Raw genomic sequence first — 25,000 nt, 5'->3', positions numbered from 1 at the left:
TTCCATCTGAAAGGGTCTTTTAGGGTTACTGGCCAGTAGCAGGGTTACTAACTCACGCAGTTCGTCTTTCCTGAACACTACATTTATGCCCACTAAAAAAAAAAAAAAAAAAAAAAAAAAAAATATATATATATATATATATATATATATATATATATATATATATATATATATATATATAATATATAATATAAATAATAATAATAATAATAAAAATAATAATAATAATAATAATAATAATAATAATAATAATAATAACAATAATAATAAATGAATAGCTTCATAAAGAAACAGCTCAATCTTGCTGCATTCGGAGCGCCTGAGACCTTGATGACCTTGCGACAGCCCAGGGTTGCTCGGCTAATATGGATGCCGGTGAGATGAGAAGAGGGTGGTGATGGCTGTCGACACTGGGATGCTTAATGGACACACGTATTGGATTGTGCCAGATCGCCGCCAGGCCTCCTCCACTGGTTTCCGTGGGAGGAGGAGACCCCTATACCCAAGGGCAGGCAGAGGCACGGGCGGTCCCCTCAACGAACTCCTTCACAACGATCACTTTAATCCGACGAGGAAAATCTCATCCCATGCTCATCCTTTCTTCTTCTTCCTCCTTCCCTCCCTCATCTCTCCTCTTTTGACTCCTTTTACTTGATTCCTTAGTTCCCTTCCCTCTTCCGACTCCCTTCCCCCTTCTCTTCCCCATCCCCACTCCCCTTCCCCGCTTCCTTCCTTTCCCTCGCTCTCTCCTAATCTCCATCCCTTTTCCCTTTCTCCCTCATACCCACTTCTTTCCCTTCTTTCGCCCCCTTCCCCCCTTTCCCTCCTCGTCCCTATGTCTCTCCCCAACTCCCCATTATCCACACCCTCCTCCCCTTCCACCTCTCTACCCATTCACCTCTCCCCACCCTCCTCCCCTTTCCCACCCCATCTTCCTTCCCCACCTCCCCTTCCTCCTACCTTCTCCGTAACTATCCCCTCTTCCCCACCTCTTGCCCGTTCCCTCCTCCCCCAATCTTCCTTCCTTGCCCTTCTCCTTCCCTATCCCAACTCCCTCTCCTTAGTCCTTCCCTTGTCCATCTACACACTCCTCCCTTCACCTTGGCCATTCTGCCCTCCTTCCTCCCCTTGCCCCGCTCCCTCTCCATCCCACCCTCCTTCTCTTTGCTCCTTTTCCTCTCCATTCCTCACCCATCTTCCTCTCTCTTTCTCGTTACTTTTTCCCTCTTCACCTCCTCTCCGACCCTCTCTTCATACAGAACCCAGAGTCTTCCCCCATCTATCGCCCTTCTTCCCCATCCTCGCTTCCTCCTCTTACCCATCTCCCTCCCCATCCCCACTCTTCCCACGACCGCTCCTTCCCTCTTCAAGCACCATGCTTGTTCCCAGTGGCTGCCAACACTGCAATACTATCCACCTCTTCCACCTCCCCCACTCCCTCCGGTCTCTGACTCCCTCTCCACAAAGGGAGACATCATCTCGCAATTACTTTACGGGTTCTGTTGCTCTCATTCTTACGTCTGTGACCGCCAAACCAATCCTTTCTGTAGCCTTTCCTAACGTTTCCTAGTTCAGTACCCGTGTGTAGTACGCTTATGCTGGTATCGTTTTCTAGCTGCCTTCCGGCGATTTTGTTCATACGAGGAGGAAGACTTCTCGCTTCCTGAAGAGTTCATTCTTGTCTCGATTTCTGTTGCTGCTGAGAAAGGGTACCGTATACATTTTGCATTTATTCTGGCCAACGCCTGACGATTACATCCCTTCAACGTAGAGGAAAAATAAATCAATTCCACAGAGGTCTTGGTACATGACTTCTGCTGGAAAGTAACCGAAGAAACATCAATAATAAAAATCTACTTCCAGGTTTCAAAGGCCACGGACGGTGAAGCAGAGACGAACGGATGCTGAGGAGAGGCAGTGTACAAAAGATAGTAGAGAGGACGGATAGTACAAGTTGATACACTTGATAAACAATTCTTTCACAGTGGAGACTAATCCCCGCACGAGGTTCCTAGAAACACCCCCTATGGCCCAGAGTCACGCAGGGTTCTTTTACGAGTGGAAAGTAATCTTTACTCAAAAAGGAATACTGATCACGTTAAAATTTTCTTCCTCTTTTTTTTTTCTTTTTTTTGTTACCCTCCTTAAATATCTCTTCTGTGCCCTCACTTGATGTCCCCAGCAGCGATAGAAGCGCTGGTTATCCTCGAGGGGAATAAAACACAATGAAGACTAGTCCTAATTCTAAGAATCATGTTGTGTGACAAAAAACAGTTTTTGATTTCAAGGACAGGATAAGTCCTTCCGTACCGGATGGTACGTTTCTTTTTCATATGATCTTCGCCAGGCAATTTCATTCATCTCCGTAGTATCCCTGAGTACAGCCATTAATATCCTAACACTCCGCTCGAAATGTTCACTCTTTCTGGACGGCGGGTCTGTGTACAGCCTCATCATAGGAACCTCACGAACATGCACAACAGACCCGTGTGACCGGGATGTGACCAAGCCACAGGAAAAAAAAGAAACTCGCCGTCTAGAAAGGGTGGAGAATCGAATGACAAATGCTACCACCCTCCCATTCCCCGCCTCCTCCACACAAAGATTTATGTGTTTTTCTGAAGTCGTGGTCAAATCTCCTGACCCAATAGTTTCTACTGTGCAGACCGCTTACGAGTGTTCAGTATATAGTCTCATGACATCAATTACATGAATATATTACGTGAATTTCTCATTGCATTTTACTGTAAAATGATTAATATACTCTCTATCTGTATACTAAAAGGCTTCTTCTTCCTTATTAGGGAGGTATCCAGCCAGTCATACACCCACCCTCCACCTATCCAGCACCCATTAAAGATCCATTTGTCTTCACTCTTATCTTAGCTCCTCGTGGATCATGGGCCAACCCAGTCCCTTGCCCACTTCCTAGGTTAGAAGCAATGCAATAAGACACAGTAATGTATTGGAAAAAATATATATAAACTATATCTGCATAATAAAATCTTTTAGATGTTTCATGAGTTCTGTCTACAAGCGTTCTCCTTCAGAAGATTTTCTTCAGTATGAGATCATGGAGGAAAAAGACTTTAAAACAAAGTTTTGGCGTTTTTTTGCCAAACAATAATCCATCAGTAGTAGTAGTAGTAGTAGTAGTAGTAGTAGTAGTAGTAGTAGTAGTAGTAGTTGTTGTTGTTGTTGTTGTTGTTGTTGTTGTTGTTGTTGTTGTTGTTGTTGTTGTTGTTGTTGTTGTTGTTGTTGTTGTTGTTGTTGTTGTTGTTGTTGTTGTTGCTGCTGTTGCTGTTGCTGTTGCTGTTGCTGTTGCTGCTGCTGCTGCTGCTGCTGCTGCTGCTGCTGTTGTTGTCGTCGTCGTCTCGACGTCGTTCCCTAGACTGTCTGGCCGAGTATCTAGTCTCCCTGAGGAACGCTATGGTTGGAACGAGTTTTTTCTATAAATCCCTCATAAAGTATATCTTGTGTTGTTGGCGTGCGTAATTGTGAACAATGCAGTCTTCCATATTGTGTTGTGTAGTATGGGATGAAGCTGCTACCACATCCATCAGAAGTGGTCACACACTCACCGTTCGTGAAAATGCTTCCGACCGTCAGGCATACAAATCAACCATTATGATTATGTCGAATGTAGAGGTCAAATGTTTCAGTAACGTCTAAAAAAGGAGCAAGTAAAATGAATAAATGAATATATGATTAAATCAAATAGATTAATAAATAAATATTTGAATGAATAAAATAAATAGATAAATGATAAATGAATAACTCAACAAAGGCGCCAAGAGAGCAACAATAAACAAGCAGCGACAGTTCGAGTATCAGTAACAACAATAAGAAGTCATCACTGTTCTCCTCCTCCTCCTCCACCTCCTCTTCCTCTTCTTCCTCCTCCTCCTCCTCCTCCTCCCCCCTTCTGCAGCTTCTTCTTCAATCCTGACCATGACAGTTTAACAATCCCCGGTGACGTTTGTCGATAATGGGACATACCATCTACTCACTCGCATATTTGACCCCAGAGTCCAAATAAGAACAGGCCAGTTCTCTTCGGAGATGAAAACAAATGATATGTCGTCATGGGGAGGGACGCAAGTCACCCATGATGCTTCGAGTCCGCGCTGACTGAGACAGAACAAAAGCGTTATTCGAATCTTTCGACTGTCGGATCTCTTTGTGACGTCGTGTTTCTTTTCCCAAAGTAAACTGACCTTTTCTTTCGTAGACCTTTCTTGACTATCAAACCCAAGAATAATATTCTTTCACTACAGGTCTTTAACCTTACTTTGACATACTGTCAAAATCCAACACGCCACGTGCAATATATGTAAAAATAGATATATAAATAAATAAATAAACATGACGTCATCCACCAGGGAATGGGAAGGGATCCGAAATACTCTAAATCAGGGTAGGGAGGAAGGGAGGTGGGGGAAGAGACCCACTGGGAAAGAATTCTACTCTTTACACAATAACGTCAAAAGTCGATCCGACTACCAACTGAACAAGCCGATCGCTGGACAGTACACGCTTGGCTAAGCTCCTCTGCACAGTCCTCAAGATTCGCTGAGACAGAGAGAGAGAGAGAGAGAGAGAGAGAGAGAGAGAGAGATAAAGCCCTTTTGTGTCTTGGCAAATGCCCGTCACGAACCCCAGGCCATGCGGGGACCACGTACGCCCTGCCCTGCCCAGTCCCTACTACCGTTTCATTGTGACAGACACACCCAAATCTGAATCGCAGTACATCAGAACGACTCGGATACATCTTTCGTTATTGTTGCATCCCTATGAATTTTGTTGAAATAATCAACTTTATCATTAGGTTATCAGTGTGTGTAGAGTTGTATCACTTACTTACATAGAGGAAATAGAATTCTCATGGTCCTTCTCGCCTGTTGAGGCCACTGCAGACTTAATTCTGGCTACTTATTCGCCTGACAAACACCAATACTCATTTGAACACTGATGCTTTGGACAATTGAGAGAGCACACACTCCACCCCGTTTAAAAGTTTATGTATTTTTTCTTTCGTCCGACCTCTAGAAAGTTTTCTTGCCAGCCTTATGCTTTGTCATCGTAACTCATTAATTCATACAAATCAAGTAGTTCTCAACCTTTTGTGCCACCCTGTGGCAATTCCTCTACCGTGACCCAGGGATCCCACTTCTTTTTACATTCGTTCGACTAAGAATGGTGAGAAACAGGTCCACCCTAAGTTTACGAATACTATTTAATTCTAACCCTTCAGCACTTGGAGGTGGCACTCTACGTTGAATCAAATCGCATGGCGTCAGCTGGTACAATACAGGAAGCAGTGGGCTTGATTGGCACAGCCAATCATCACACCATAGACACCCCCCCCCTTCCCCGCCCCAAGCAGCTACGTCCCAAACGTACGCACAGGTACGAAGTCGGGTATAAATACACATTCACATACTCAAGTCTGGTCGCGATCGCTTACCCTCCCCTCCCCTCCCCTCCTCTTCTCTCCTCTCCCCTTCCCCTCCTCTCCCCGTCTCCCCCACCGTTTATCTCTCAAGTATCCGTTTTCTCTCACTTTCGTCCCTGCCCACCAATTACTGCAGTCACCCCTTGTTTCGGCGGTTCCTTTCTACATTTTTTTTTTATCTCTTCCACGCTTGCTATGGCCAAATTATTTCATCGTTTGAACAAATTGTTACGAATAATCACAGTTATTACTTGATAACTCATGTATCTCCTTCCGCCTTCTCTTCTCTTCGCTTATCCTGTCTTGTCTTCTCTATGCCATCCCCCATGGGAGAGCGCCCTGAAGAGGGCATTGCCCGCTTGTGCCTGAAAATGCTTCCGCTTGAGTAATGTAAGGCGATAACAACTTTTAAGACACAAGCATCTTCCCAAGGTAACAATGATATCAATCAACAAAAACCATGTCATTGACTAAAGCAACATCTAGGCGAAAGAAAGAGCCTTGGCCGAAGACAAGTATGAAATTATGATCATATCGAAACGCAGATTCACTTTGACATACGAAACCTTTTCGGACATGATATTTTTTTTAACACCGCACGAAACTTCGCCCGTACAAAGTGTGAGTTATCAAGAGCAGAGAACGATCTGGACATGACTTTTGTTAATTTAAGCTTTGCTGGAATCCCATCTCTCGATTTTTTTTTTTTCCGAAAATTACTGCACCACACAATCACGTCAACAGACTTACACTAAACAATTTGGCTCCAACCATTCATTTGTCACGTGGGTGTCTTTCGCATTTCATCGGAGCCACTTTACAGTTTATGTTCATAAGAAATCTTGTAGTGACTGAATGACATTTATATGTACAATGAAAGACAAAACTATTTACCCAGGTTTGTCCGAAGACAGATTAAACATGGCGAAACATTAAGAAAATGGACTGCCTTCTCTAGCAGATTTTTATAATGTCTCGCTATGTTTCATTTACCTTCGGACAAACCTGGGAAGATGGTTTTGTCTTTCATTGTGCGAAGTGCACAATGAAAGACAAAGTCAAGCATTTCTCTTGCGGTTATACTATTTTCCAAATTATAAATAAATCTTCGCCACATTTAAACGGACTATATGGCAATCTAATTCCATTGAGTTGTACGAAAGTTCCTTCCTGCACCTGAATCCATCATAAAACAGATAAATATACATGTTTTTGTTAAGTTACATTGTTTGATGAGATACCATACGCCCGGCTCAAAATATGTTATATTCGAATGCGAATTAATACAGGCAGGCACACGCGCGCGCACACACACACACACACACACACACACACACACACACACACACACACACACACACATATATATACATATATACATATACATATATATATATATATATACATATATACATATACATATATCACAAAGATATGTCGTAGCACATTTGTAAAATAATACTGATGACCCACTTTCGGAGAAGAATAAGCGAAGACATAGAGATCTGTATATTTCGATCACTTATTGTGATCCTCTTCAGCAGATACGAGTTACAAAGTACACATTGTTCTGTACTTTGTAACTCATATCTGCTGTAGAGGATCACAGTAAGTGATCGAAATATACAGATCTCTATATCTTCGCTTATTATTCTCCGAAAGTGGGTCATCAGTATTATATATAATATATATATACATATATATATATATACATATATACATATATATATATACATATATATATATACATATATATATATATTATATATATATATACATATATATGCACAAAAATACTTGCCCCAAGAGAGCATATATGACAGTATAGAAAAATCGTATGTATGGTGGGCAAACATCAGAAATGTCCTCAGCCTCATGGACATAAATATGGCTATGACACCGATCCCTGAGCACACAAAACCCAGACTGATGTATACAGCAGTTAGCAGTACCATACGCCTGCGAAAAATATAATAATAATAAATAGAAAAAAATTAAAGCAAAGTTCCAATGTCAGAGTACATGTGAAGATGGGATATTTATTAAACATTCGTTTCGCTTGATGAAGTTTTTTCAAAAACTACTCTGACCAGTCTGTCGGCAGTTGCCATTTTAAATCAAAATTCCAGAGGTTTGAAAAATATACAAGATGTGCACCTGGACTAGGAGGACATGTGAGGCAAGACTGAATAAAATCGAAATAGTAATGCTGGAAGAAAGAACAGAGTAAAAATATGATCAAACTATATGTGTCATGGGGATAGAGTTTATAAAAAAAAAGCGTATTGACATCAGCAGAAAGAACAAGAGGACGCAAGTTGAAACTCTTGAAGGCATACAGAAAATACAAAATTAAATTAATGAATAATTAAATAAACAATAGAAGTGTGGAACACTCTACAACCTGAAATAATACAATTGATTTTATTCAGCTTGAGGTGGGGGGGGGACAGTATCTCTCTAAATGAGGATCTGTTACGATTAGATCGTACCCAAAACACGCAAGAAGCAAATTCTCTCTCAACAAGTCTCTTCCCTGACTCCGGAACTACTACACCAACCTAACCAAACTTAACCAAACCAAACAATATTTTAGAAACATTTAAAGAAAACTCACCATGGCGTGCGTAATGAATAGATACCCACACCGTCAAAAACACCGCATGGCAAAGATGACGTCACGTCGTCACTCGAAGAAAACAAAGCCTTGATGTAGGGATGGAGGACCCTCTGTGCAAGAATTCCTGTTTTGTCCTGAGCACACCCCACCCGGGCTTCTTTCGGACTACGGTCACGCACGCCTGAGTCGCTGCAGGCCATGTCGAGAAAGCAACGGGCGAGAAAGCAACGCTTTTCAGGATCCCAAACCAAAGATCTTCTGGTGCTCTGTTTACTTTGCCCTCCCCCACCCGCCATCTGTGTTCATGTCGCACCTTATGAAATCTATTCCATTTGTGTTTCAGTTTAGATCTTTCATTATTCTGCCAAAGAGAATGTGATTTCTATTCTACTGAAGGGCGAAAGCATTACCATACCACCATCTTTATTCCCCATAAGGACATCTTAATTACTTTCACTAATTGCCACCCACTCCATTCTTGTACCTCTTTATCCTCTCGCTTTACCTTCTCCTCCTCTTTATCCTCCCACCTCTTCATCCTCCTCCTCCTCCTGTCTCCTCTTTATCCTCTCACCTCTTCCTCTCGCTTTTCCTCCTCCTCTACCTTCTCCATAACCCCTTCCCTCGACCTCTGTAGGGTTTACTCCTCTTATTTCGACATCTATGGGTCACTTGCTATAGACTATAGACCGTAGATCACAGACTATAATCTACCATAGGCTAATCTATGTGCTTTCTTTCTCTTTGTTCGCCTCTCCAGTCCTTCCACCTCCAATTCCAGGAGTCTGCGGAGGCTGCTGTAGAAGTGAAGGAATGTGGGTGTGCGTGTGTGCGTGCATGTGTGTGTGTGTGTGCGTGTCTCTGTATAGAAGCAGTCTTGCGTGACCTGCACGGTGAAACGGATGTACTAACGAACTAACGGGACAATAGAGGAATGCCCGGAGTGAATGAGACGTGCACACGCACGTACGCACGCACGCACGCAGGCACATATACACACACACACACACACACACACACACACACACACACACACACACACACACACACACACACACACACACACACGCACACACACACACACACACACACATACACACAAACACATTCAGTGAGCGCGCCCTTAGGCAGAGCAAACAAGGAGAAACAGAGACCAGGGACAAGTCAAAGAAGACGGGAGAAAGAGAGAGAGAGAGAGAGAGAGAGAGAGAGAGAAAGAAAGAGAGAGAGAGAGAGAGGGGGGAGAAAGAGGGAGGGAAAGTGAGGGAGAGAGAGGGGGGGAGGGGAGAGTGAGAGGGAGGGAGGGGAGAGAGAGAGAGAGGGGGGAAGGGGGAGAGAGAGAGAGAGAGAGAGAGAGAGAGAGAGAGAGAGAGAGAGAGAGAGAGTTAGAAAGAGGGTGTGGCAAGAGATAGGGAAGTAAAGAGAAGCGAAAAGAGAGTGGAAGGAATGGCGAACAGAAGGAACACAAAGAGAGTGACAGAACAAGAGGAAAAGAGAGCTGGACTGGAGAATCCCGGGGAGATGTGTGAGATGATCCTGTCAGCTGATACTGTCAGCCTCTTGCTGGCCCCATCGCCAGTCTCCTGACTCTACTGACCATCTGCTGACACCTGCGGAGGAACTTGAAGGTCCTGTTATAAACTTGCTGACAGCGTCAGCTATATCCTATTTCTACTGCTGACACTGTCAGCCACCCTCCTGACTATCACCAAATTACCGTCACCGTGAATGACTCCTTGAACCTTAGGTCAACCTGCTGACACCCCAACTTGCTGACACCATCAGTCACCTCCTGACGACCCAAACCCAATTCTGCCAGCAAAGTCAGATATCATGGGAATCATCGCACTAGATGGTATAACTATTACCAATTAGAGGTCACTTAACAGAAAATTAGATGTTTCTAATTATAATTGAATGGCGCTGAAAGGAACATGACGGGATGAAAAGAAATTCGTAGTAATTTTGTAAAATATCTTTCTCAATATTTCATCAGTATTCATGGTTAAATCTTACCCAACACAGCCTTGCCCTAATTTAACCTAATCTCCTCTTACCGAACACTGCCTATAAACGTAACTAATGAATTCAGCATATATATATATATATATATATATATATATATATATATATGCATATACATATATGCATATATATATAATATATATATATATATATATATATATATATATATATATATTCTGTTTCCGTCCATGGACAACACTCCACCTCGACCTGGAAATGGAAGCCTTCCTCCCAGGATACCAGAAGCTTAACGATATTCCTTGCCCCCCCCCCCCACACACACCGCCCATGTTTGTCTTAAGCACTTCCGTACCGGGTGGCACTTTCCCTTTCATTTTTGCTGCCGCCAGTATATTTCATTCACCTCCATGCCACCCTCTCCTCGATGTAGAACCAAGGTGTCAACGAAGGATTAAAAGGCGACTTACTAAGGTTAAGTGTTATGTTGACTTGGTTCGGGTACTGGATGCCCTCGAACATGGTCTCCGACTGCCACCACGTCTGGTTGTCGTTGTTGTTGAAGTCGGTCAGGAACTCTGGAGGATGAGCTAAGTCCGGAATGGCCGCGTTGCAAACCTCGCAAGACTTCCGAGACCCGTAACCCCCTGTCTGGAGACAGTACTTCTGGGGTCGCGACTCCCCGCAGGTGTTTGTGACGTCGGCCCGGAGGTTGAAGGCGGCATTCACGAACTCCGGGACACATTTCTGGAAAAGAAGAAAAAAAGGTAGAAGGACCTTAGTAAGGCTGAAGACACAGGGACCTTTGTAAACTTGAAGACAAAGGGACCTTAGTAAGGCTGAAGATACAGGGACCTTTGTAAACTTGAAGACAAAGGGACCTATATAAGGCTGAAGACACAGGGACCGTTAAAACTTGAAGATAAAGGGACCTTAGGAAGCTCGAAGACTGGGGCCTTTGTAAGCCTAAAGACAGAGGAACCTTTGAGCGTGCGAATTTGTTGAAAACGAGAAGTGGGCGTCATATATTATAGTAGTTGGGAACCACTGATCGATTCGCGGAGGATATTACAAAACGAGGCAAGACAAGACTTATTGTAGGCTTCTAGTGAGAAGGTTGAGAACATTTATCATAACTAGCAGGACCTGTGGAAATTCCACGGGATTTACGAAGGAGTCTTCAAAATCTCCCGAAGGAGTCTTCTGTCTCCAAAAGGAGTCGTCAAAGTCTCCCGACGTTGTCGTCAAATTCTCTCGTCGTCTCTCTCTCTCTCTCTTTCTCGTTAGGTCAATCATAAAGGCAATACAAATTTTGAATCGTTTATGTCATGTCACAATAAACATTTATAGACGATTGATTAATTATCTTCATGTAATCTATGATTGCAGGACCCGTGGAAATTCCACGGGATTTACGAAGGAGTCTTCAAAATCTCCCGAAGGAGTCTTCAGTCTCCAAAAGGAGTCGTCAAAGTCTTCCGACGTTGTCGTCAAATTCTCCCGTCGTCTCTCTCTCTCTCTCTCTTTCTCGTTAGGTCAATCATAAAGGCAATAAAAAAATTTGAATCGTTTATGTCATGTCACAATAAACATTTATAGACGATTGATTATCTTCATGTAATCTATGATTGCAGGACCCGTGGAAATTCCACGGGATTTACGAAGGAGTCTTCAAAATCTCCCGAAGGAGTATTCAGTCTCCAAAAGGAGTCGTCAAAGTCTCCCGACGTTGTCGTCAAATTCTCTCGTCGTCTCTCTCTCTCTCTTTCTCGTTAGGTCAATCATAAAGGCAATAAAAAAAAATTGAATCGTTTATGTCATGTCACAATAAACATTTATAGACGATTGATTATCTTCATGTAATCTATGATTGCAGGACCCGTGGAAATTCCACGGGATTTACGAAGGAGTCTTCAAAATCTCCCGAAGGAGTATTCAGTCTCCAAAAGGAGTCGTCAAAGTCTTCCGACGTTGTCGTCAAATTCTTCCGTCGTCTCTCTCTCTCTCTCTCTTTCTCGTTAGGTCAATCATGAAGGCAATAAAAAAAATTGAATCGTTTATGTCATGTCACAATAAACATTTATAGACGATTGATTATCTTCATGTAATCTATGATTGCAGGACCCGTGGAAATTCCACGGGATTTACGAAGGAGTCTTCAGTATCCAAAAGGAGTCGTCAAAGTCTTCCGACGTTGTCGTCAAATTCTCCCGTCGTCTCTCTCCCTCTCTCTCTTTCTCGTTAGGTCAATCATAAAGGCAATAAAAAAATTTGAATCGTTTATGTCATGTCACAATAAACATTTATAGACGATTGATTATCTTCATGTAATCTATGATTGCAGGACCCGTGGAAATTCCACGGGATTTACGAAGGAGTCTTCAGTATCCAAAAGGAGTCGTCAAAGTCTCCCGACGTCAAATTCTCCCGTCGTCTCTCTCTCTCTCTCTCTCTCTCTCTCTCTCTCTCTCTCTCTCTCTCTCTCTCTCTCTCCCTCTCGTTAGGTCAATCATAAAGGCAATAAAAAAAAATTAATCGTTCATGTCATGTCACATAGGACCCGCGGAAATTCCACGGTTATTCAACTTTGAAGTATTACGAAGGAGTCTTCAAAATCTCCCGAAGGAGTCATCAGTCTCCAAAAGGAGTCGTCAAAGTCTTCTGACGTTGTCGTCAAATTCTCCCGTTGTCTGTCTCTCTCTCTCTCTCCGTTTCTCTTTCTCGTTAGGTCAATCATAAAGGCAATAAAAATTTTGAATCCTTTACGTCACAATAAACGTTTATAGACGTTTGATTATCTTCATGTAACCTATGATTGAACTTGTATAGACGTTTGAATACTGTTTATTTATTTATTTATTTATTTATTATTTATCTACTTATTTTCGTGAAGTTCTGTTAGGAGCTCAGAGAGCAACGAGACATGACGTCACACGTTAAGCTTTGAAGAAATGCCTTTCCTAATATTTCATTTATCGAAAGAATGTGATAAATAGGTGAATAAAATCGTCTGTCTTTAGCCAGAATAAAACTACTTCGATTCCTTTGCACCGTGACGTCGTGTCGGACGCGCTGAAGCGACGTGACGTCACCGCTCTCGGCCAATAAGTCGTCTCCGTTGCCGTGACGTCACCACTGTCGCTTAGCTGGCAGCCAATCAGTCGTCTCCTTTTTGCCGTGACGTCACCGCTCTCGACCAATAAGTCGTCTCCGTTGCCGTGACGTCACCACTCTCGCTTCGCTCGCAGCCAATCAGTCGTCAGCAATTTTGGAAGGCTTCGTTGCCGTGACGTCACCGCGTGACACACACGATAGATAGTTACAAGCGTATTAATATATGAATGATGATTACAGGTACTATAGCGACTTCGTTCCCTATAACCGCAGGTTGGAGGTGCATGATGACATTTCGGAGGTTATGACAATGAGGGGAAATATATTATGACATTTCGGAGGTTATGACAATGAGGGGAAATATACACGTGATCTAAAAAAAATTCCAGAATAAAAACTATTAACTATCTCTAAAAAGTAGCTATTTGTTGTTAAGTATATCAAGACCTTTATCTTTTAACTCTTAAATCGTGGATCTCGTCAACTGAGGATCTGTAGTTTCACTTATTGACAATATATACAAAATGTGCTAACGGTTTTCAGAGATCAAAAGATATGTTTGTTGCTGATTGAAAACTTGGTGTATAGCCCACCATTGAACTAAGGTATTCTTCTGAGCTTCATTGGTTGACTATTTTATCCTAAGGTTAAAAACTTATGGAAACGCTTTTGAGCTTTCGGTTTTATTCACCTAGTCAACAACTTTTTTTTTTCTTTTTTCGAATTCAATTAGCTCACCCAAGGCTGAAACAAGTCATTAGAAAAACCAGCTTTCTTCAGCTTCAGGTGTTATAATTCTTTTGTATAGGTGTACTAAGGAATCAAGCCTTTCCTAATAGAGGCAAAGGGCACAAGGAAGGATGCTGCACCATCAGCGAGTGTCTCTCCCGTCGCAGGAAGGTCATAACAGTGGACACTTGCAGAAGGAGGCAATGCAGGAGAGAAAGAACAAGAACGAGCATTGGCTGTTCCTCACCAAATTCTCAAAGTTAACCACTTTCCATCAAGAACGCATTATTAGCAATATACGTCCGGCTGCCGCCAGATGATTTCATTGAACAGTTTTCAATGTAAACTTGCAAGGGGAAGTAGAAATCACAAGTAGACGTTGCATTCGAACACAGGTCCGTATCGTGCAAAGAGACACGACCGAAACAGACCCTCCACTCATCGTATTAAGGGCAGGAGAGTTATGAAAAAAAAAATAATAAAAAATAAATCAACAATTGCAATCTCTGATCAAAACCCCGAGGCCCCATGGTAGCTGGCAACGATCTTTGGAAATTTCCACAGACATCTGGAAGTAATGCTTAACTGTTGTCTGTACTGTGCGAATATTGGTCTTCCCGTGGCATTTAGTAATAGTAGTGATGGTGGTAGTGGAAGTAGTAGTAGTAGTAGTAGTAGTAATAGTAATAGTAGTGGTACTATTAGTAGGAGGAGATCAGTTCGACGAGCTGCAGAGTAAGGGGGTGCTAGCGGAAGGGGAGTAGGAAAATAGGTGAACATGAGGAGGTAGAGGAAAAGGAGGAGGAGCAGGAAGAAGACAAAAATGAGGAGGAAAGAGAGGAGGAGATGCAGGGGGAAAGCGAGGAGGAGGAGGAGGAGGAGGAAGAGGAGGAAAGCAGTTGCCATATGCCAGCCAGTTAGTCTCCGCATTAGCGTACTCTGCCTTCATAAGGTCCGTTTCGGGAACGTTCTTGGGAAACTTGCAAGAAAGTCGAACGCCCACGGCGGCTAAGGGTGAACAGACGAGCGCGGGGCCTCGAGTTGCCCCGTTGAAGAGCCTCGGGGTTGTTAAGGTCCCGGGACAGAATGGGGACCCAGCCAATTGGAGAACAAAACAGCCGAAAGGAGTCGTGTCCACCGACACCGCAAGAAGAAGTCAACTCGACCATTCGAGGAATCCCACAATTTTTCTGTCCCTCATTGCGACGGCAGCGCCGCAACAGTCCCTGTTAAGTGTGAGAGAATATACTACCTCTTATTTACGTATTTATTCATTTAATCAATATATTTTCCACTGAGTACATTTTGCATAAACTTGTTCCCAGCCTAGTTCCTTTGCACAAACGACGGTATTTATCGTCCTACTCTGGCTAATAGTTAACCCCTTCGCTGCGCGTGACGATCTTATCCTTTACTCTAGCTGCCGCCAAGCGATTTAATTCAGCTCAGCTAAGGTTTTCGAAAAAGCTCAAGATTCTCACGGCTCCAGCAAGAGAACTTCTTGAAGCCCAGTGGCCTCGGGCTTCGAGGAGGAAATGGCGGCAGCGGCGGCGGAGGAGGACAAACGATTATGTCCTCATTTGGCGTCGGTTTGGAACCGCAAGCCCGACAGGAGGAGGAGGAGGAGGAGGAGGAGGAGGAGGAGGAGGAGGAGGTGGTGGTGGGGAGAGGTGTGGAGAAGAGGGAAGGAGAGAGTACGGGGAGGGAAAGGAGGTGGAAAGGGGGAGAAGGACAGGGGAAGGTGAGGGGATAGGGAAGGGAAGGAAGAGGTAAGGGAGAATGAAAGAGAGGGGAGGGGAGGGGAGGGGAGGACAGGGAGTGCAAGGAAGGAATGGGAGGGAGAAGTGAGTGAAAAAGAACGAGAAGGGAATGGAGGGGAAGAAGAAGAAGGAAGGAGAGAATGAAAAGAATGAGGAGGCAAGAAGGATAGGGTAAGGGGTTGGAAAGCAAGCAAGAGGAGTACGAGGAGATGGAAGAAGGGGAGGGAGGGGGAAAGAGAGGAGGAAAGGGAACGGAGGAAGGAGAAGGAGGGACTGAAAAGGAAGAAGGGAATGGGAGAGGTGTGGGGACGGGGGGGTAGGGAGAGAATAGAAGGTTTATATCTGTGTAAATTTCAAGGGAATTGATTAAGTTGACTTTTCTTCCTTAAAAAAGTCACGCAATTCTCTACATTGCATATATTTGTCTAGACTGCACTTTTTCGGGAGATATATATATTAAGAAATAAATAAAGTTTTAGTTCGAAGAAACCACACACAAGAGAGTGGTCTGCCCGACAAGTGAAGTGCCCAGCTAAGACATCAGTAGCGTTCTGAAGATTTTTTGATCCGTCAGCAAGCGTCGGCATCTCTGGTTGGTTCCATGTCACTTGCCACGCAGGGCCTCTCTGTCACAAGGGACAGAGGAATAATCGGGGATGGGGTTGGATGGGAAGAGGAAAGGAGAGGGGGAAAGGGAAAGGAAGAGGAGGGCAGGGTGTTAGAAGAACAGAGAAGTAAAGAGGAGCAGAGGGAAGGGAGGGGGAAGAGGAAGGAAGGGGGAGGGGAGAATTGTAGAGGGGAAGGGGAGAGAAGGGGGGTGGAAGGTAAGTAAAGCGCAGTGAAAGGAAGAGTAGGGTAACGGAGTATAGGAAAGGGAAGGGAAGTGAAGGGGAAGATAATGGGAGAGGAGGAAAAGGGAGGTGAGGGGGAGGATGGTGGAAGGGAAGGGAAGGGAAGGGAAGAGAAGGGAAAGGTGAGAGTGGTGGAAGGAAGAGGTGACGCCGGAAGGGTAAAGGGGAGGGGAGAGGAGGGTAGGGGAGATTGGTGGAAAGGAAAAGAAGGGGAGGCTGGGGTGGAAGGGAAGACGAGGCGAAAAAAGAGTAGCTGCGGGGAGGGGAGGGGAGGGAAGGTCACGGGAGAGGCAGGGTCCAATACCGCCGAGGCTATTCAGGGGATACACGGAAGGAGCAGGAGGAAGAGGAGAAGGAAGAGGACATGAAGGAGGAAGAGGATAAGGAGGAGGAAGAGGATAAGGAGGAGGAGGAGGAGGACAAGGAGGAGGTGGAGGTCAAGGTTGAGAAGGCCGAGGATGATATAGAGGAGGGCAAAAAGGTTAAGAAGGAGGACAAGGAGGAGGAGGAAGAGGAGGAGGAAGAGGAGGAGGAGGAGGAGGACAAGGAGGAGGAGGACAAGGAGGTGGAGGTCAAGGAGGAGGAGGAGGTGGAGGTCAAGGATGAGAAGGCCAGGGATGATATAGAGGAGGAGGGCAATTAGGTCAAGGAGGAGGTGGAGGTCAAGGATGAGAAGGCCAGAGATGATATAGAGGAGAAGGGCAAGAAGGTCAAAGAGGAGAACAAGGATGAGAAGACCAGGGATGGTATAGAGGAAGAGGGCAAGGAGGAGGAAGAGGGCAAGGAGGAGGAAGAGGGCAAGGAGGAGGAGGAGGACAAGGAGGAGGTGGAAGTCAAGGATGAGAAGGCCAGGGATGATATAGAGGAGGAGGGCAAAGAGGAGGACAAGATGGAGGACCAGGAGGAGAGGGAGGTCAAGGATGAAAAGGCCAGGGATGATATAGAGGAGGAGGGCAAGGAGGAGGACCAGGAGGACAGGGAGGGGGGGTGCGAAATGGAAGAGGAGGAGGCGAAAATGAGAAAAGGGTGACTAGAAAGGAAGGAGAAGCGAGAGGAGGAGAGGCGATTGAAGCTGGGGTTGATGTGAGGGTAAGTCTAGAGAAGCCGTTGGGAACTGATCTCAGACGCTCCATCCCCGAGCGAAAAAGCAGGAGACAAAGGTTGAGTCCAGTTCTACGCCCTGATGACTGCACGTCAACTACAGCCTGTACATCGCGGCCTGCACAGTGCAAGTAGCATAATGTGTCCAGGATATTGCCGACTACACAATGAGCTCTGCACATTTACAACTACCTCTTCCGTTGCAACATTGCCTCTGCCACTAAAGGCATTTTGTGCCAGTTTTCCTAGCTGTGCCCAAAGTCTTGGGGCACCTTTGCCCTTGGTACTCGTATATCCAAGGGGAGTTAACCAAATTATGCCGGTGCGGAAGAAGTGTCTTGATACTGCACCCTCTTTTTTTAAGTATACATGCACTCCAGGTTTCAACCTCCTTTTCACTTTCTCCCACCTTTCACCACTGTCTCTGTTTCCACCGTTTTGTTAGTCAATCACAATTTTCGTTGGTAGGCCCTGTGCCTCCAATCATCCACTGTTAAAGTTCTTTTTCTTCAGTTATAGTCTTCGATCGAGGATAAATTAAAATGGTGAAGATTTTTCTTGATTTTCTTCTTCAAAATATATTACAACTTGCTTTTCTGAGTTACAACCAAGGAATCCCCATAGAAAACGCAAGGAAGGTCCTAGGTGAGCTTTGAAGTGACGTATTGATTTCTTTGGTCCAACGATCTTTAACTTTATATTTAAAATCCTCCCCAAAGGCCGTGATCTTATAATCGTGAACCAATTGAATTTTCTCCACCACCCTTTCTCCAATCAGATTCGTTGTTACAAGTCTATATGCAATATTGTTTACTTAAGCAAATCTCGAATGATTACTTTAGCAATCACGAATATCTGCATATCTCACTTAGGTTACACAACAATGGGTATCAGGCCCCTGGCAATTGTTTATAAATATAACCCTGAGAGCGAACTTATGCAACTCCTTGCCTTCTCGCCTTTGGGTATTGTGTTTGTAAGTACGTAACTCATATAAATATAACACTCGTCATCAACCCCTCTTTCTATCTGCGGTATGTGCTTTAGCATAGGGTACTAGCATATAGCAGAGTACCGTAGTGTCGTGGCGTCCACTCACCAGCAGTGGCGCTTCCCGTACAAGGACCCCTTTCACACGACCAACAAAGCCCCTTTTCATAGTTTACTAGGCATGGCAGTCTTCGCCCTGTGTAGCGAAGGACGCTGGCCCCACAGTCGATATCGGTCTGTCTTACCGTGCGCACCTAGTGCTCCCATGTACACATAACCCACTGATTAATAAACGCGTGAATCGTTCAATCTGTTTCAATACTGCCCCCCTACAACATTGCTTGCAAACATGGCCCAGTGAGTAGGATTGCTTGCAATTGCTTGTGACTTGCAACATTGAAACATGGGACGATACGCGAATCGGTGGAGCGTACGTCTACGAAGCACTGACGGAACTAAACGAATAGGCGACAGTGTACATGCTGGACCTTGAGTGCAGTGCAGTGCAACAGTGTGCATGCTGGACCGCGAAATGCCGTGCGACAATGTGACACGCCTTCGTGGACACGTAGTGGTGCGAACAAAGATGTATTTCATCCCACTCACATGGATACTGAGCCTCTCGACCGAGTACTACCTGCCGCGGCCGCAACCCAGGCACGGAGCCCATCTGACCCACGCAGGCCACGCCCACCCAGCCGAGTAGCTCGTACAACGCCTCAACTCCCTCGCTGCAATACGTCACTGCAGGAGGTAGTGGCCAATTGCCGCTCACACGAGGCATTGAGGGTGACAATCTCTGATGTCAAGAAGGATCCGCATGCATGCACCGTGTCGGCATACCAGAGGGCTCCACGCCAGACGCACACATTCCCGCCTCAGCGGCCCCCCGCCTCCGCACCTTACCCCGGCAAGGTTGGCACCTGCCGTCCGATGTCTGACGGCTATCGTCCTCTGCCACCTTTCAGCATACGCATCCGTATGCTACCTGACACAGGGGCGGACATCGCAGTGATAGCCACGTGGTACCTAGGCATGTTGGGAATATCTAGAGCCAGCTTACAGTCGCCACTCTCGGTGCCGACGCACGTGGCCGACATATCTCTTATGCCCCCCGCAACGGGACGCTTCCGGGCTACCTTGACGTCCGGAGACAGGGATTGCAACGCCGCCGTACGGGTTCACGAGGGGTCCAAACACTCCTATTCTTCTTCGGCTTGGCCATAGTCCCGCCCGACTTCCCGAAGCCTATCCTGGCGGTGACATACGCGAACAGGTGCGCCGAGCTAACGCTACCTGTTGACAGTTCACCAGCCGCCGCTCGCGACTACGTCTTCTGCGGGCTGGTCTCCAAGAATTATCCCCGCACCGCCCCCCTAGAAAAGATGGTGGGTCTCCTCCCCACCCACGAGAATCCACCCGCAAGCCGACGCGGCGCCCATCGCCGCCCATACGCCCAGGCCGATACCGTCCGCATTTCAGGATCAAATGATGGAAGAACTTGATTTAATGGTGCAGCAAGGTATCATCACGCTTGTAGGTGAGGCCAACTCTGTCATCGCCGCCCGTGCTGGCACCCTTCGACCCCGCCCTGCCAGTGGTACTGCAGACGGATGGGTCGCGCCTCTACACAATCAAGTACGTCTTCCTCCAAGACCACGGTCAGGGGTACTTACGTCTCGTCCAGTGTGGCTCGCCGTTCCCGACGGACGCCGAAACCCGATACGCCACTATCACTGGAGATGGTTGCTGCCACCTGGGCCATGTCCAAATGCAAATCATATTAGTTTGGATTGCCCAACCTCACGTTGATGACGGACCATCGTCCGCTTATCCCCATCCTTACGCCAGGAGCGTCACCGGCAACGTCGGCGCTTCGCGGGGACGACCCGTCGCCCGCCGCCGACGCCGAGAGGACGCTCTAAAGACTCCGGGCCGCGGCACGGATAAACCCCACCTACGGTCACCTGCTTACCTGCGTGTCCTCCGGATTCCCGTCCAACAGCTTCGCCTTATCCAACTCCGTCCCCCCGTATTGGAAGCTCCGACGGGGAACTGGTGCTGTACGGCCAGCACATCGTCGTCCCCGCCGCCCTACGGAAGTGCCCACCGGCCCCCGAAGACGCCGCCCCCGTCGCGTCCCATCCCTCAGCAGAGGACCTGCCGTCCTCGTGCGCAGACTCCCCCTTCTCCCACACACACCACTCGCCCCGAGAATAAGCATACCTCTAGCAATGGTCCTGCGAGCGCGGTGTGTGTGTGTGTGTGTGTGTTGGGGGGGGATGTGCTTTAGCATAAGGTACTAGCATAGGGCAGGGTACCGTAGTGTCGTGGCGTGCCATGACCAACAGTGACGCTTTCCGTACAAGGACCCCTTTCATAAGGCCTACAAAGCCCCTTTTCATAGTTTACTAGGCGTGGCAGTCTTCGCCCTGTGTAGCGAAGGGCGCTGCCCCCACCCTAGTCGATATCCTTCTGTCTTACCGTGCGCACCTAGCGCTCCCATGCATGCATAACCCACTGATTAACAAACGCGTGAATCGCCCAACCTGTTTCACTGCTACCCCCCTGCAACATTGCTTGCAAACACTACCCACTTACCTACTACCCTCTTACACCAGGGGTCCAAATGCACTTCCCTGTCGAGCCATGAAATCATGTGTTTCTGTATTCGAAACAGCTACTCGATCCATTGCAGGTACACTGACTTCATCATCAACTCGTAGAGTCCAAGATCTTAAGTTCGTCACCTCTTTTTTACATTCTTCACTACCCTACACGACTTCCAAGTTTACTCTGTCTATCGCCGGGCAATTTCGTTCAACTGAGAGGGAGGTGAAAGGAAAAAGGTACCAGAGCTCATTCTCAGCATCCTCACCTTATCTCTTATTATATTTTCGTGATTAATGGTCTTAGAGGGGATTTACACGGTCTAACGGTCGTCGAACGCGGTTCGACAGACACGTGTTTAAAGTGATGTGTGAACGGGGTATTTGGTTGTCAACCGTGTAAACCCCCCTTTACACGCTCGATGACAGTACGCTACAGTATATCAAAGATCCAATGGCCTCTTTTTTTGTACCACTTTATTTATTTACTTCTATTCTGTGAGTCTGCTCTTTTTAATATTGAATGTCGTTAAGTTTTGCAGTTTCCCGTGACATTATATTTTTCCCCATTTTCTGTTCTTGCCATTGTTTTCAAATAATAATTACAATGATAAGAACAATAACAATGAGAATAATAATAACAATGAGGATAATAATAACAATGAGGATAATAATAACAATGAGGATAATAATAACAACAACAACAACAGTAATGAATGAAAGTAATAACAAAAATATTAATGATATTAATAACTAATAATAATTACAATGATAAGAACAGTAACAATGATGATTATAATAATAATAATAATAAAAACAACAACAACAGTAATGAATTAAATAACAAAATATTAATGATAATATTAACTAATATTAATATCAATACTAACACTAACAACAACAACGACGACGACGAGCACGAAAATGATTATTATTTTAATGATAACGATGATGACTTCTATAATTATTGTGATACTTAGTGATGATTCTTATGATGATTATTGTGATAATGAAGATGATGATGATGACGACAATGATAGCTGTGATGATGAATACTATTCTAATGATAACGATGATGACTGCTATGATTATTGTGATGCTTAGTGTTGATTATGATGATGATTATTGTGATGATGATGACGACGACGATGATGATGATGATGATGACGACGACGACAATGATAGTTGTGATGATGATGACGATGATAGTTGCGATTATTACGACGACAACGATGTTAGTTGTGATTATGACGACGACAACGACGATGTTAGTTGTGATTATGACGACGACGACGACGAGGAGGAGGAGGAGGAGGAGGAGGAAGATACGGCAACTGGGGCGCCGTTAGCCGTTCCTGTCCACCACAGCTTCCGTCCAACCAGCACATAGACGAACCTTCGATTCAACCAAGACTGTGCCGAGTAGCGACTTGGTTCCGATCCCTACTTACGTTCGAATCCAGAAGCTCCCTTCGACTCCCACTTGCCCTGGAAGTCCGAGCACACAGGGTAAGGGTGCCGCCACCTCGGTCGGAGCTCAGCACCTGCTGGCGAGAGCTCATCATGCGGAAACAGCTACCGAAGGAACGAATGGCAGAACAATAGAAAGCAACGCTCTCTCTCTCTCTCTCTCTCTCTCTCTCTCTCTCTCTCTCTCTCTCTCTCTCTCTCTCTCTCTCTCTTGTCCCTCTCCCGAGGTATCTCCTTCTCCCTCCTTATCCCTCGTAGGTAATTCCAAGCACGTTGCTCTTCAGGTGGGGAAGGAGGAGGAGGAGGAGAAAAGGGAGGATCACGAGGTCTTTCAGTTTGGCCATCTCAGATTTGGGACTGTCTTTCCTGTTATTTTGATATACATGTATATATATATATATATATATATATATATATATATATATATATATATATATATATATATATATATACACACACACACACACACACACATATATATATATATATATATATATATATATATGTATATATATATATATATATATATATATGTATATATGTATATATATGTATATACATATACACATAGTGCAATCAGGGACCTCGGCAAGGATTCACACACCTTTTATGACATTAAGAGGAATTCCACGTTTAGAATTTCATCAAATCTCCGGAACATTCAAACAAACAATCTGTTTCCATCGAAATCCAATGTATCAACGTGGCAAATGGCTGAACCCACATTGTATGGAGTGAGTATGATTGGAGGGGAATTCCTGAAAAGAAGAGAAAGGAGATCCGAAGGCGGGATGGTAGTCGATGCTTGAGGTCATCGAATGGCGCAAATCTGTGACTGTCGTTTGTATTTGCTTTACTTTATGGTATTACTTCAAAGTAACTCCACGGGTCACCAAGTTTGACTCTTGATGTGTTAACGGGAGCTGGTTTAATGTGGTCAACTGTTTGCATCGCTGTGCGTTTAGTTGTACCAAGATGATGTGTCCACAGTTGTTCACGTTGCCCCCGAGAACTCGTCAGTTCATTTACAAGGGTCTTGGGTTCCACATTTGGGGGTCGGTCGAACAGTCACCAGGGACTATACAGTATCTCGAGACAAGTCATCTCCTCTTCCCACACCTCGTCCTCGTTCTCGTCCTCGCCTTCCTCCTTCTCCTCCACCTTCCTACTGCTTGTTCCCCCTTAATCCTCCTCTCCCTACTCCTCATCATCTTTCCCCACCTCCTTTGCAGTCACTCCCCCCTCCCCACTCCCTCCTCCCCCTCATCTACCCTTGCCCCCAACTACCACAAACCACCTCACCTTTGCCTCCTCCCCCCTAACCCCGCCCCCCCATCCCCGCATCCGCCGACCGGCTTAGCAGCATCCACGACTACCCACCCAATCCGCCACCTTTCTTCCACTCGCGAACCACCAAAATTCTTTAATTGACTCAAGACGCCCATTCTTCTTGGCATTCCTCGTGCCCCTATGATTCACTAGCATTGCCGCAGGCCACGTGCTGGACTCGTGATCGACAGGTATTAACCTCCAGACGAAATCCCAGAGCAAGTGTAGCGTGCGTGCGGCCACAAACATGAGCTCCTTTTGTATACATAGTTGGAAAAAAATAAAATCTACTTTGTTTTTCTATCATGTAATGGCACTATAATGGGTTTATTTTATATATTCCAGAAAAGAGTGTCTCCATGGGTGGGCGTCGTTAACAAAATTACTCGATCTGTTCATTGGTGCTAAAATTACACCTCATAGTTCTATGTTTTCGTTACCGAGCACCAAGACTGCAAATCGGCAAGTTTCGAGATTTTCCTTTCTCCCAATTGTATGTATGCAAGAACATGAAATTATGTGTACCCTGGAAATGTGAATGTGTGCACCTACGCGTACATAAATATCTTCCTGTATACGTGTGCGTGTCTGTCCTGCCTTCACTTCTACAGTAAATGATGCAGCAGCCGATGCATTTTATGTAGTTTTTGTACATACGACACAAGTCAGTTACGACCTAATAAATTCGTCTAGATCGTAAATCTACGATGTCAACAAACACACACCAATCTCACAAACACTAACCGCTCCAGTACAAGTGAATCTAACAGTTTATGCTTTTACTATCCTTTCTGGTCATAATAGCTTTTCACCAAATTCCTCTTGTGGGACTTGTCACAAAATTTAACAAAAACTTTACTTGAATTCACGGTAGAGACAAAACCAAAATTAGGAAGACAATGTGAGACAGAGCCAAGAATAGGGAATAGAATAAATAAGAATAACAAATGTGAGGATGAGTATTATGTTAATTAATTAATGTCCTGCCC

The 25,000-nt window shown here is 45.1% G+C and overlaps 1 protein-coding gene and 1 long non-coding RNA gene across 2 annotated transcripts in view; one reads left to right on the top strand and one right to left on the bottom strand.

Moving 5' to 3' along the window:
- The window catches only part of LOC143024638 (laminin-like protein lam-2), a 113,294-nt gene that overhangs the window by 45,465 nt on the left and 42,829 nt on the right, over positions 1-25,000 (bottom strand). The window contains exon 2 of the mRNA XM_076183549.1: positions 10,529-10,805. Coding sequence (XP_076039664.1) covers positions 10,529-10,805 — 277 coding nt within the window. The remainder of the gene's footprint in view (positions 1-10,528; positions 10,806-25,000) is intronic.
- LOC143024639 (uncharacterized) overlaps positions 1-25,000 on the top strand; it is a 120,985-nt gene that overhangs the window by 58,235 nt on the left and 37,750 nt on the right. The window lies entirely within an intron of this gene.

The sequence above is a fragment of the Oratosquilla oratoria genome, chromosome 4 (genome assembly GCF_046742065.1).
Source record: "Oratosquilla oratoria isolate Oo_2021 chromosome 4, ASM4674206v1, whole genome shotgun sequence".
Lineage (NCBI taxonomy): Eukaryota > Metazoa > Arthropoda > Malacostraca > Stomatopoda > Squillidae > Oratosquilla > Oratosquilla oratoria.
This window is presented reverse-complemented; position numbering and strand designations above follow the sequence as displayed.